Source organism: Crocodylus siamensis, chromosome 1 (assembly GCF_052110815.1).
Source record: "Crocodylus siamensis isolate JL-2025a chromosome 1, ASM5211081v1, whole genome shotgun sequence".
Classification (NCBI taxonomy): Eukaryota; Metazoa; Chordata; order Crocodylia; family Crocodylidae; genus Crocodylus; species Crocodylus siamensis.
This window is the reverse complement of record NC_143395.1, coordinates 100,852,519-100,867,000: the sequence shown is the minus strand read 5'-3', so window position 1 is coordinate 100,867,000 and position 14,482 is coordinate 100,852,519. Positions and strand designations below refer to the sequence as shown.

General features: G+C 41.6%; 1 protein-coding gene across 1 annotated transcript in view; it reads right to left on the bottom strand.

The window, feature by feature from the left end:
• LAMA2 (laminin subunit alpha 2) overlaps positions 1 to 14,482 on the bottom strand; it is a 437,413-nt gene that overhangs the window by 384,345 nt on the left and 38,586 nt on the right. Inside the window, exon 4 of the mRNA XM_090032537.1 lies at positions 8,861 to 9,103. Within this exon, the coding sequence (XP_089888663.1) occupies positions 8,861 to 9,103 (243 nt within the window). The remainder of the gene's footprint in view (positions 1 to 8,860; positions 9,104 to 14,482) is intronic.

Genomic DNA, 14,482 nt, shown 5'->3' with positions numbered 1-14,482 from the left:
AGCCAGATCTTATAGGCATGGCTATGTTGTCAGGCCCATGAGGCTCCCCACTGGATTTTTGGCAGTAGAAGAGCAGCAATTAATGCTGCAACTGCTCCTCCACTACCAAGTTTCCAGATCCTTGTGGAGCCCTGTGGGCCAGATTTGACCTGCGGGCTGGGGGTTAAGCCCTGCTGGGTTTATCAATAGATTCATATAGGATGGTTTGGGTAGGGGTGATCTTGTATCAGGCAGAGGGTTGGACCAGATGACCTCCAGAGGTCCCTTGCAGCCCGGCTTTTCTTGGACTCTGATTTAGAGCGGGGGTTTTCAATCTTTGTTAGTCTAAGTACCCACAGTGGCTGGATGTTGAGTGGGGGGTGGGAGGGGATGTGCAGCCAGACACTGAGCAGGGAGGGGGGTTGCACGTGGCTGGACACAGAGCAGGAAGGCAGGGATGGCACATGGGCGGGTGGGGACAGAACGCCACCACCTCCCAGGAGTGGGGCTGGGGTGGGGTGGGGCAGGGAACCTCACTGGGCTGGGGTGAGGGCAGCAGCACCCCTCTGTGCAGTGGGAAAGCTCACTGGGCTGGTGTGTGGTGGAGGCAGCCACTGTATGTGAACTTTCCCCACCCTGAAGATAGGCACTGCTGCTCTCACCCGGCCCTGCTCCTGGGAGGTGAAAGCACTCCATCCCCGCCCACCTACACGTACCACCTAGGACTGGTCCTAGTACCCACAGGGGCATGTGTACCCCTGGTCGACAACCCCCAATTTAGAGGATGGGATTGACCACCTACTTAGCAAATTTGCAGATGTCACCAAGCTGGGTAGAGCTGTAGACATTCTGGAAGATAAGCTTAGAATTCAGAATGACCTGGATAAACTGGAGAGATTATCTGAAGTTCATCAAATTAAATTCATCAAGGACAAGAACAAAGTCCTACACTTAGGATAGAAAATATCCAGTACTGTAGAAAGGACATGGGGGTTATAGTGGACTATAAGATGAATATGAGCCAATGGTGTGCTCTTGTTGCAAACAAATCCAACAGCATACTGGCCTGTATTAACAGAAGCAAATCAAAAGAAGTGATTCTTCTACACTCAGCACTTAGTGGGGCTTCACCTGTCGTAAGATGTCCAGTTTTGGGCACCACACTTTGAGGAAGATGTGGGTAAATTAGAAAACTGTGAAGTGCAACAAAATGATTAGAGGTCTAGAAATTGTGATTTACAAGGAAAGGTTGGAAGAAATGGTATTAGTTAATATGGAGAAGAAAAGCCTGAGGGGGAGATTAGATAGCAGTTTTCAAATACTTGATGGTGATAGACTATTCTCTGTTATGGCAGGGGACAAGACTGGGAGTAACGGTTTCATATTGCAAAAAGAAATTTAGGAGATTAGGAAGAACTCCCTCACTGTGAGGATGTTAAAACATATGAACAGATTACCAAGGAATGTTGTGGAATCTCCATCCTTGGAAGTTTTTAAGAGGAGGTTAGACAAACACTTGTCTACGATGTTTTAGATGGAGATCATCATCATGCCTGGAGTGGTAGGGTTGGATTAGATGACCTCCAGAGGTCCCTACTTCTCTAAGATCCTTGATTCTTTATCTATCACTGTATCTAGGTACTTACACTACATTCATTGCCAAGATGTTTCTGTGCTTCAAGAACAACTGTAGGAAACGGTAAGAAAAGTGTAAAATGAGTCAGACTCATTCAGGGACTGTGAACAACAGGCATGAAGGGAAGCAGAGGTGGAAAATAAATAAGGCGGAATGAAAGGGAAACACTGTGAAGAAGGAAGATTCTTAAAAGTACCAGTTGAAAATGGAAGTGAAAAATGAGGTCCAAACAGACAGAACTTAGGGAGAATATATATACCTAAAATTGCCCAAGGATTGGTCAAGTAAGCAAATAATAATATTTTTACAATGAACATAAGACATAAAAGAGCATCACTGATCATTTACTGATACTGTTGTGAATATATTCAGCTGAAAAACTAAAACTTCCTAAGGGGAAAATTTAAAACCGTGACAGCAACCTTTAACATGAAAAATTTCAGCTGAAAAGTGACAGATTTCCTGGGGTCTTTTCAAACCAATTTTAAACACAAGCCTTTGTTTTGAATCTGCATTTTGAGTCAGAATGCCATTTTGTTTTAGTTTTTAAAACAAAAAACTAAAACAAAACAAAAATTGTAAGTGGGAACTAAACAAACTAAATCAATGTTTAGTTTTGACATTTTCATCAGCATCAAGAATTTCTTTTGAAACAGGTTGATTTTGGTAACACCCTAAATAAAATTTTGACTAACTATAGTGTAGAGCTGCCCTTCAATAGAGATATTGAGCTGAAGCATTATTTATACATAAGTCAACCCAAAACAGATGCTAGTAAATATTTATGAATTTCTTAAAACTAGCAAACCTTCCAGTAGTTCTGACTGAAGTACCAATCATCAGAACATGACTATATACATATATATGCAGGGTCAATACATGTATTTGTCTCCATTACTCTCCTTTTGTCTGCCTCCCTCTCTTTGATATCTAATAGTTTATTTTTGAATCCCTCTCATTACACTGCTCTATTTATGAAGAATCAATATTACATTAATACCGTATATCCCTCTATGGGTAGTGCACTTTTATTCATTATGTTGTTGACTTATCAAATTAAATGTGGTAGTGAATGTAGGTTGACACTGTTAAAGTAAATGACCCAGTGCTTTTATGCTGATGATCCACTTAAAAGGTACATTTGGGCTGAATTGGCTCAGAAAAGTGTAAGTAACTTTAATGGACTAGGAAATACAGTATCTGCTTATAGTTAACAGAAGGTATGTTTATGCATATCAGCAGGCAGGCATTTTACTTTCAGTACCCTGCCTACTGCTACAGGCTTAAAAAAATAAAAGACAGAGCCATTGGGTTTGGTTCAAAAACCCTGGCCCAGTTAGCCAATTCATAGCTAATTTAGCCTATGAATTTTGTATTCCTTTTTCTCCCCCACAAACAGCCCCCAACAAGCCCCATGCCCACCCACACCTCACATATCCACACACACACCCACCCACATGCTCCCTCATCCCACATACCTACACTCCCACAGCCCCCCACAAACCCATACCCACCCCCCACAACATACAAGAGTAAGACTTCATTTTAAGTTATCGTAAAATCACTTCTATGTACATTACACAAACACACGTAAATCAAGACAAAAAAATTTTATGAAATCAAATTAATGAAAGTTTTAGATGTTCACTTTTTAGAATATAATTTGGTATTTTTCTGGTTCTGTGATGGCAAAACCCCTTGCTGAAAGCAGTACCTGCAGCTGCAAGGGGTGGGACTTCTCTTGACAAAGGTCAGGATTTAGGAGGTGGAACATCTGGTTACAATATACTGACCAGGAGGCGGGGCACCTGTCAAGGTGTGGGGCTACCCACATGGCCCTCGACAGCTTGCCAAAACTCGGTAAGTGGCCCTCCGCCCAAAATAATTGCCTGCCCCAATCTAGATTGAAGCTTCATACAGTTTTCACTTTCTTCTGAAAGAGTTGCTGTTCTCCCAGGAAAAATCACAAATGTACAGATGTTCAATTTTTTTTTCCAAGTAAAAAGTGGTTGCTGTATGTAAGGAGGTGGGTGGCGTGCTGCCTAGAGACATGTCACCTCCTAACTGAAGTGACAGTGTCCTGTCATTGGAAAGATTTCCCACCACACCTTTGATATTATGGGAGATATATCTAGATACTCTTGGGAGACAACAGAGGTTGGTCATAGGCTCAGGAAGTTGGTGACTCTTTGCAGGGCTCCACCATCCCCATCCCCTGCCCTCACCACACCTGATGTTATGTCTATGGCACATTTCTTATTCAGGCTCACCGTGGCTTCCCTTGTTTCTTGGGGTAAGTCTGTTCTTTTTGTTTCTCCCTCATTCTTCCCATGGCAGGGTGTTTCAGTCACCCTGTCACACTGTAGAAGAAAAATAACCTGGGAACAACCAGAGTTTCTCTTGGGACAGCAAATATCTGCACATACAGTGGTCCTCTAGCATCCCACCCTTACCCATGCCCTTCCCCCTGAAGAAAATAAACTGCCACTCCTTGGACTCTGCTGCTTCAGCAGGGAGCAGCACATGCCTCATTCAGAATCCCCACATTATTGTGGAGGGAAACACAGGTTGACCATGGGCCATCTGAGTTAGCCAATCAGGGCTACCCTATGTATTGCTGCCATCTGTCACCAGGCAGACTATGGGAACCTGCAGAGCTCACTGAGATGTGTACACCAGGGGGCTCCCATAGTTGCAGTGTCAGTCCTGCAAGCTCTCCACTCTTCAAGGCCTCACCATTTGAATGTCTGTACAGACAGCTCTGAGTAAATTTCTCTATCAGGAGAACAAGCCTGGGAGAATTCTTCCAGATTATTTAAATACATGTGCACAGCCTGAGTCTGATTTCCCCACAGCAAAAGCCTGCATTTGAACAGTCACACTTATAGGGAGAAGTGACAAGACAGCATTAAGAACAAAACAATAACTTGGTTCATGATTCCCAGCTGTTCTCTCTCTTTCCAATGGCCTGGCCCTCTTTCCAAGTTGAAACCATTTCACCAATCCCTCTTCCAAGGTAAAACCATTTTTATATCCACTGATTTCATGGTCTTTCCATCCTCACATTAAATCTTTTTCAGTGTCTGTAGATGTGCAAGGACACTGCTCCAATGTGCTGTAATTAGCAAACTCCAGCAGTCTCCACATCTCGTGTATCAGCATCCTCACACTTCAAAATGGCAGTGGGGATGCTTTAATTAAAGCTCATTAAATAAGCTTTAGTTAAAACACCTCTGCCACCATTTTTAAGCGTGGGGACACTAATACATGAGACACTGTGGACCTTGTTACATTAGACACTGTAGGCTCTTGAAGTCACTATAATTAAAGCCCTCCCCCAACACACACCTCTGCGGCACATGTAAAAATACACCTTGACTATTAAATGTGGAATATACACTAACATTTGCAGAGTTTAAGTATTTTTAGTTGTTCCCATTTTTATTAAAACTACTGAAGGCGGCTGATACTTTGATGCAGGAGTTCATAAAGACAGACTGTATCCACAGAGGAGGAAGATTTCCCATCCTTGCAAGTTTACATAATTACTGTGCATCAACATTAATTAAATCCTTTTTATAAAAGAACAATTTTTTTGCTTTTTTTCCTCTACATCATCTATGTGTTCACACTAATGTGAACCAGGTAGTCAAGTGGGTATTTAAATTTAGATTCACACAACACAGATGAAGAGGAATCTAAATTCAAATTCTACCATTGCTTTTTAAGTTTCATCGAGCTGCCAAAAACTGAGGGCCCTGCAAGAAAGGCACACTGCCTCTTGGATGATGTTATTCTTATTGCTTCAGTGCCGATACTGAACGGCTTTCTAATGGGCTCTCATTAGAGCTCTCTCTAGCCATTTTCACTAGATTAGAGTTTCAAGGTCTGTTTACAGGGACAATTGTTTATGTAAAAAATACAAGGAAAAAATATTTTTTTCTAGATTTCTATCTGCAGCCTATGCCAGTTTGGTTGCGCCTAAGGGAACATTTCTCTAGCCTGATATAGAGAAATGGCTTCCCCATTTTAACACTTTATAAAACTTCAGTACAGTCTCTTTTTTGGGGGCAAAGATCTAAAATTCTCTAATAGGTAACAGTGAGATGATGGGACACCTCAGTTTAGGAGCACCTAGTGAAGATTAACAAGCATAAATGGAGAGGATATCCTGTACTAAAATGTAAAGTTACAGCATATGACACATTACTTCCCTTTAAAAAAAAATCAACATAAATAAAAGTTCAGAGAGTTCACAGCAACATAAATGGCAGAGAGAGTTAATGTCCAGAGATGTCTACATAAAAGAATGAAGATAAATAGAAGCTCAGACATTAATTGTAGTCTAGAAAAACAAGAAAGCAATCGCGGTAGAAAAAGGAGCATATTAGATGTAAATAAGAGAGGCTTCTGTAGAAGGGAAATAAAGCAAAAATCACTATGGTAACCATTAATTTTTAGTTCTCAGACTAATGACGAACTGAGGAAATCAAAAGTAGCAATCCCAGCTAGGTATGATGTTCAAAGAAAGATGCAAAAAGGAATGCGATCATTCACATTTTGATGGCCTTCTCTCCCACCCAAAAATGAATGTAAGCCCTCCAAATATTTATCCTAAATACATTTTTGTTTTCTGCCTGAGACCAAACAAATTAAGGAACCCTCATTAGAGCACTAAAATGTCACTTGCTAGCATATTCGAAAAACATTCTCTCATGTGAGACCTTGGAAGACACTTTTTCTACTTCTTTCTGTAAATAAAAAGTTTTTTCTCATGTAAAGGGGAGGTTTTTTCTCACCATTTATTGATATATTAGAGACATACAATAATCAAATGGTACATAGCAGCTTTGTAGTGGGACATAACTAATACTGTACTCCTCCTATATGCCTTGTGTCACTGAATTCTGAATGTAAAGTGAGTTGGAACGTTTCAGTAACACTGAGCCAATTATTTAAATCACCCTCTTTTTGGATGCTTTACTTTTTCCAAGTAGAGCTAATCAAATAGCTAATTCAATCAACTTTGCCCATTTTACTATTCACAAATTGTCCTTAAGCAGTTTATGATTTATTCATTCCAAAAAAATATTCACCAAATCATTTCTGCAAATAATTCTTGGGTCTGCAGATTATTTACAAGCACCTGATTGTGGGGAATGTTTATATATTAAGTTCAGCTGTGTGAGTCTGACTTGAAGACAAGTCACATGGTGTTTTTCTAATGCTTGTTTTACATTAGTGTTATTCTGATATTTGTTTATAGTACAAATATCCAAATTAACACATGCCAAATCTGCACAATATTCAGAAATTCACAAATATTTGCTTAAATTCAACAGTTCTCTAAATATTCTTTGAATAAATCCACTGATTAAATATTTGTATAAATCTTCAATTTGTAGAGGAATCATGGTATCATACATATGTATTGGCATGCAATAGCAGGTCCACATAGAAGAATGCATGTAACTGCCTCATCTCTCAGTTCTGCTCAATTGCATTTTGAAAGAGGCAATTTGAATGTTCAGTCACAATATTGAAAAAATATCTAGGAAGAAGAAAGCCAAATCTAAATCTACCTCCAAGAGTCACTGGTACAAAATTTTAGAAAATTAAATCCCCAAACAGAACCGTAATCCATTGTGTTTAACAACCGCAAAGGCCCTTGCGTGTCTCGATTCCTTATGCATTTCCATTTTGGCCTTCTGAGCATGAACAGAAGAGCTCTGCTGAGGCACCTACCTTCGCTTTCACACTGTTACAATCCTAAACTGCCATAGGAAGTATCTACATTGCAAGAAAATCCAAATCTGGATAGGTGGGGGGCACAGACCACTGGACACGTGCCACATGCTGCGTTTCATGGGCCTCCCACTGTGGGTGCCCCTCATATAATGCACAGTGCTATACCACACCTTGCTGTGTCCCCCAGTGCACTGAGTCACACCATGTGCCCATCCCTCCACCTCTTATTGTACTGTACTCCAGGTTCCTTCCAGCTCCCGGTTATGGTCTCCCTCACCTCCAAATGTTCTTCACCCAGCAGCTCCACCCCGTACCCAAGGGTAGGATCAGGGTCAGGCAGCAAAAGCAGAAGGAGGGAGGAAGAGCCTGTAGACCCCAAGGGAAACAGCTGTAGAACAATGAAAGGAGCAGCACCTAGACTGGGAACCAGGGGGCCATAGTTTAAGTCCTTGGGGCTGTGCAAGGCCCACAGGCTACAAGTTTGGACAGCCCTGATTTAGAAGTTCCCCTCAGAGCTCAATCCCTATGTGAGATAGCTACGTAAGATTCTTCCTTGAAAAACAGTTGAGGGAGCTATATATTTTCCTGGGAGGATCAAGATCAAGAAAGGCTTCATATTGTCAGATTAGGTGAATTATTTGCCAATGCAGACTGGACTAAATTTGGGTACTGGCAAAGACCAGCTGCCCAGTGAGAATGAGATAGCTATGCATCTTCCTAGGTAAATCAGGATCATCATCCAAGGGAGGATGCATAAATTTCACACTAATAATGGGAAAGATTTAGGCTGTAGTGAAGTACATAGCTTAAGTTAAATATCCACAGAGTATTAAGAAATGAAAGCTAAAAGTTCAGAAGCTTCACAAACTCAGGACCAATTCTGTTTTTTAAAAAAGAGCTTAGATTTCACCTGAGTGATGCAGAAGTGATGAAGCAATCAGAGGATGCCACCAAGTCAGTATCTTAATAGAAAAATATTCCTCTCACACACACACACACACACACACACACACACACACACACACACACACACACACACCCCGGATGTACTTCCTGAATAAAAAAATAGTTCACATTCAGCTGTCATTTCATTTTCCTGCATTATCAAGATAAGTGTAAAGGTAATTACTATGAAAATACATTCCATAAAAAAATGTCCATGGCCTGCAGTGGGGCCAGGATTTCACCTAGTACCTTTTGTTTTACTGACAATGGAATTGCAGCCCATCTTAAATAAAAAGAATTTGTCTACAAGTACTAGAGACCAGGCTCCACACAGCTCTCTCTCCAATTCTCTTTGTCTATTATATCTGTGTATGCGTCTCTGCATTTAATGAGGTGTATGGCAACCTCTACTGATGCAGATACGTAAAAGAGAGAATTCAGCATCCCTCAAGCATACAAAAGCATTCAGTGTCAACACAAGGCATGAACTTGTCAAGTAAACATGATAATTTTTCTGCCAGGGTGCTGGCAGCAGTATAGGCCCCATCTTACCTCTCCATTCTCTAATGGGTGAACCTTAGAGTAATATGAAGTGCATATAACTTCATCATCTTTTACATAGGATGGCGGCCCAGCACGGGGATGGATGTTGTAGCGCGTCAGGCATTCTGTGTCCGTGATAGCATGATACTGCCATGGCTGGTAGTCAACACCATCCAGTGAACGTTCCAAAATCCAGTTCCCAGGTCGCGGTGAATTCGCTGCTTTCACGATAACATATGCAATCTGGAACACCTGGAAAGTGTTTTTAAAACAAATGTATATTTATTCATGCATTTTCTTTTAATCTTTACCTGCCAAAATAAGGAAGCTATATGTATGATCACTTTCTATTTTTGGATTTTCCCTAAAAATGCAATTTGGCAACATATTCTAGAGAAACTATTTAACTAGAAAAACATTCCTTCTCTAATAACATTTCTGCGAGCAGGTAAGCTGCATCACGACATCTCAGACTTTTTGAAGTGGGATAAAAAGAATTCTCTAGATTCAATCTAACCCATGAGAGGATATCCAATTTCACCTGAACTTAATTAAAAAATAATGTTTGCATATGTTTATATTTGTACCATTTACAATATGTATTTGAGCATACAGACTCCTATTTTTGTAACACCTATCCAGTTCCCAAACTCTACTTTTCTTTCTCATGCAACATTCTATGTTGAAGATATTAGCAAGCACTTCTGTCATATAACAGGCACGTTACAGCCTCTCCATAAAACGTTCCTGGTCACACCACATGGCTTCTTGCACAGCAATCATAAATAAGCTTTGTAGTATGGAGATATATAACATGTCACAATAAACAGACTATAAGCATGTAATCAACACTCATTATGGTCTGCTTCATCTGTCTTTTCAATTGATTTATCAAGATTTATTTCTGGTAACCTGCTTGCTGGGAATTGAGCTGAGAACAATACAGTTAGATTTGTAACTGCAGAATGACATTCACTAATGATGCAGCATCTTTTTCTTAGTAATCCACAGATGTTACAGTGGTAAAAATGAAGCAGAGGAGTAGCAGCACTTGTCTCTGTTAGAAGGGATGAAAATCCAGTCAATTAATATACAGAGTCCTGCTCAGGAGGCAGTGCTGTGAGCACATACAAAAGGAGGCCAGAGGACAAACTGACCATGGAGAACATAGTGCTGATTTCTGTCTTAGTGGCTTCAGTGTTGGATTTAGGTTGGCCATATTATAAAAAGTTAACCATTGAAAGCATGCATCTTATTGGAAATGATCACTTAGAGCCATTAAATCGGTCCAGCTACACTTTGGTGTGAATATTTTGGATAATTAGGAATATAAATTATAGAAGATCCCAGAATAATAAATGACCACAAAAATTTAGTAATAGAATGCCTTGTGATTCATTTACAAATATCTATTGGCACCAGCTAAAAATAAATCAAATAAATTACAGAGCCCTCCAGTAGTCCACGAAATATAATTTAAGTTCAAATTTGTTAAAAGAAATGTCATATCTGTTGTCACATGTACAGCCCAGCCATTCTGTCCTCCATGCTCATATCAAGAAAAAACATGTAGTTGAAATCCACAATGCATTTTCAGGAGAGTAATTTTCCCCTTTGTGAAGTTGAAGTATGGACAGTCCTTGCACAACTTTAGGGTAAAAGGAGAAAGAGGTGATTTCTTCCCCCTCTTTTTCTAAGAAGTTATTTCTGGTGTCACATCACCACAGTCATATGTTTGTCTGCTTGAAACACCTGTACAAGGGAGTGGATTTGTGGAGGTTTGTCTTAGATTAAGAACAATATACATCATCATATAAATCACAAAATCCCTGAGCTAGGAAAGATTTGTGCACCCTTCCACTGCTTTACTGTTCTCATCTGATGACACTCCTCCTATTTCATTCTTTACTCTTTTGACCTTTCCCCAATTATTGGCAGACTGAATTGCAACCATTAATTACGGCTACACTCAAAAAGACAAACATACCTCATTTATAGTAAACAATGTAAAGTGGTATAAATACCACTAAAATTTATTTTCTTCCCTTATAAAACTCAGTTTTTTAAGGAAACAATCTACTTGAAATGTATGATTTTTTAAATATTTTCCTTCTAATGCGAATGCAGAAAAACATCTGTGTCAGAGGAGGCCCTTCTGATTTATATTTAAAGTGAGGTTTTTTGGACTTTATTCTTTCCTTAGGCACAGGCTCCACTGAACTAAGTAATTTCCTGTTGTATGAATATGTCTGCCTAGTCCAGCCAAGCAATCCTATCAAATACTTTCAAATTTGAGTTTATACCAAGACAACAGAATCCCTTAAATGCAAACAGGATGAAATATTAGTATTAAGTTTAGTGTATTGCTCTCTCTCAGTGCATTCACTCCTGTAAACTCTAACTTACTTGACCTACAACACAACTGCAAACAAACTAGTAATTTTATTCAATTGTATGAATGCTGCTTTGATATCCTAATAATATTCAGTAAAAAACAGAGAATAACTAGGAATGTCTTTTACACCAGGGCACTGCCACTTTCATCATCATCATTACCCAAAGAGGTGTTTCCGTTGCTGCAGAAACTAGTTCTCCTGATCCCCTTACACTCTCACATACAGTGGCTCTAACAGGCGTCAAGGGAAAGAAAGGTGTCTTTTGTAAACAAAGCAAATAAAATAGTCAAGTATGAAGGTACCTTTTTTTTATATACAGCCACTCTTCAGAATGATACTTCAATAAAGTGTCCTGTATATATAATGCAGAAGATTTATCCTAAAGCATGTCTCTTATTTTCCATTGGCATATTGTACATTATGAATGAGTTATCCATTTATTACATACATAAAAACAAACAAAACCACAATATATTCTGGTTAAGATAAATAAAACAATCTTTGAGAAAAATACAAGGGAAGGACAATAGTTAATAAATACACTCCAGGCCTTTATTTTTCTTAACTTAGGCTTAGTGAGGGAGAAACTCTTTTATCCTTCAATAGCATAGTGCATAAAGACTCATTTTAACCACCAACTAGTTTCAGAGCTTTCAGCTGATGCAGAGCTGTCTCAGGATTTGATCTGAGAATTCCAATAGCATCTTCTGAAATGATGACAAAATATTTACATTCCACTGAGTTGTGAAACACATTCCATGTTCTAGTTCATGTCTCCATTCATTAGCTGAACTAAAAAAGGGTGTCCTATAAGAAAATAGGATTATTCCTTCAGGCTTGAACATGCAACAGGAAAACCAGACTTGCTAACTAAAAAGGCCATTTGTTTGAGGTGCATATAGCCCACTGAAGTCAAGGGAGTTGGGCACATATATCACTTCATAAATCTCGCCCTAAATGATTTTATTCTCCAATTATATCTCTTTTTATTCAGTGACAATTTAAAGGCATAAGGAGACACTGGAGCAAGACCCCAGAGTAGTCCTTTCTATCTAAATGCTTTAATGACTAGCCTACAGAGGTAGGCTTCTTCGTGTTTGCTCTCTCTCTTCTGGGCCCATGAAACTTGCATCCCTTCAATACAATGGCTCAGGTTCAACTGCAGAGGTAATGTTTGATTGGGCCCCTCCAGATGTGCAGGTAAAGGTGCAATGGAAGCTGATGTGCAATCCACCCAGTCATACTTCTTGCCATGCCACACTGCATCGCAACCCTGAGCTCCCCCTGAAGCAGCAAGTAGCAACCTCCCATGGCTGGGACCCCCCTCAGCTGCAGACTCCCAGCCACAAGGGTACCTGTAGTGCCCTGTAGCTAGGAGCCCGCATCATCTAATGGGACTCCCAGATGCAGGGATGCTTGGAGTGCCCCTATGGTTGTGAACCACTTCTGCTGCAGGCTCTCAGGTTTGTGGGCACACATGAACTCCCAGTTGGGAGCTCTCAGCAGCTGACAGACCTCCTAGTCACATGCTCAGTTCAGTTCATGTCAGCCACAGTTCAGCACAATAAGAACTAGCCACAAAGTTATTACACATATTTTATGCAGTGGCGAGAGCACTGGTGCACCTGCTGACAGGCAGCATTGCCCACTTAAGCAATGGGCAGGGGCAGCAGGCGGGAGTGCTGGTGAAGCTGGCGCTCCCCCCTGAGAGTGCCAGCTGGGGAGTGGAGGCACAAGGAGAAGCACCAATGGCACTTCTGGGCATATCCTTGGCCATTCTGAGTGTGCCACTGTCACTTCTGGGCCAGCGCACATGACTGGCAAAGGGGGCCCCTCACTCCTGGGTCAGCACAACTGGCCTGAAGGGGCAAGTGTCCAGTCACCCATGGTTTTATGGAATCACTTTGTGGCTTATTCCTCCTTTTATCACACCACTGATTGAACATGTGGCCTGGTCACAACTTAAGTGTAACATGTGGCAAAGGCCATCTTGTCCAGAACCTTTCATAGTCAGGGGGCTAGAGAACTTTCCAATCCATATCTTTCACTTTTCAGTAGTCCCCTCAAGCTGAAGAGGGCATAGGAACAGGTCTTCCACTTCCTTGGTAAATACTCTAATCACTACAGTCCTGTGCAAAAGGGAGACAGAATTACTAATGATGCTCTGAGTTGTGTTTTTAAATGGAAAAGGCGATGGCTGCTGTGATTTGAGCTCTTATCAATGCCACTGATATGATAGGTGGGCTCAGAGCCACTTTTTGGACTGAGCTTCTTAGAAGACTTGGATACGGTGTTGCCTACTATTATGGATCACACTGTTTCAAGGGGAAGCTCTGCTTCAGAACTCCCTAAAATGTCTCCGCCTCCCTGAAGGATCCCCTGAAGCCACCCCTGGCACAGTTTCACAGGGAAGAGTCCTCTGGCTTGACACCCTGGCTCCTCTCTGTCCCCATCTTCCCCAGTGGTCCATAGCATTCCTTGACTCAAAGAACTCCTTTGGGGTTAGCTTCTGGAAAGGGGAGTGTTTTCTTCTTCAAACGCATGGGAGGAAATTTAGATTGCCAAAGTCCCTGTAACAGGAAACCCCTAACCCCAGTCCCTGTTATTAGGAAGGCCTGAAAGTCTAGGAAACTCAGGGCCAGGAAAGGCAGCAAGGAGCAGGGGGCCAGAGGGACTAAAAAGGTTAGGCAACTAATGAGCTTGTCCTTAGGGGAGTAAGGGCAGAAGATCCAGTTATGTGACCGGAAAGAGGCTGGACTGGAGAATATAAGCCCAGGGTGGACAAAACAGTGGGTCCAGCCAGCAGGCAGACTTCATTTCCCAGCAGCCCCTGCCTGCATGGCTGGGGCCTGTCTCTATGGAGATCCCAGCCACAGCTGGTTTGCCATGGAGATTGGCCCCAGCCACAGGGTGCATGGCAGGGCAGGCCAGGCAGAGCCTCTGGGATCATGCCGTGGGGCCAGGTTGGTTGAGGCCAAGGCAAAGCCGCAATCTACAGCCTGCATGCTCTGGGCTGTGGTGTGGAGGCAGTGGATCATGGCTCTGCCCTGGCTTGGGACTACACTGTCACTACTGCAAGTTGCTAGGGCAGAGCAATGATCCACTGCCTTCGAGCTCCTTTGTGGAGTGTACAAGCTGCAGATCATGGCTCTGCCCTGGCCATGACCAAGCTGCCCCCACAGCAAGATCCCAGTAGATCCAAAGCAACCCCCTGCTCTGCCCTGCCATGTGCCCT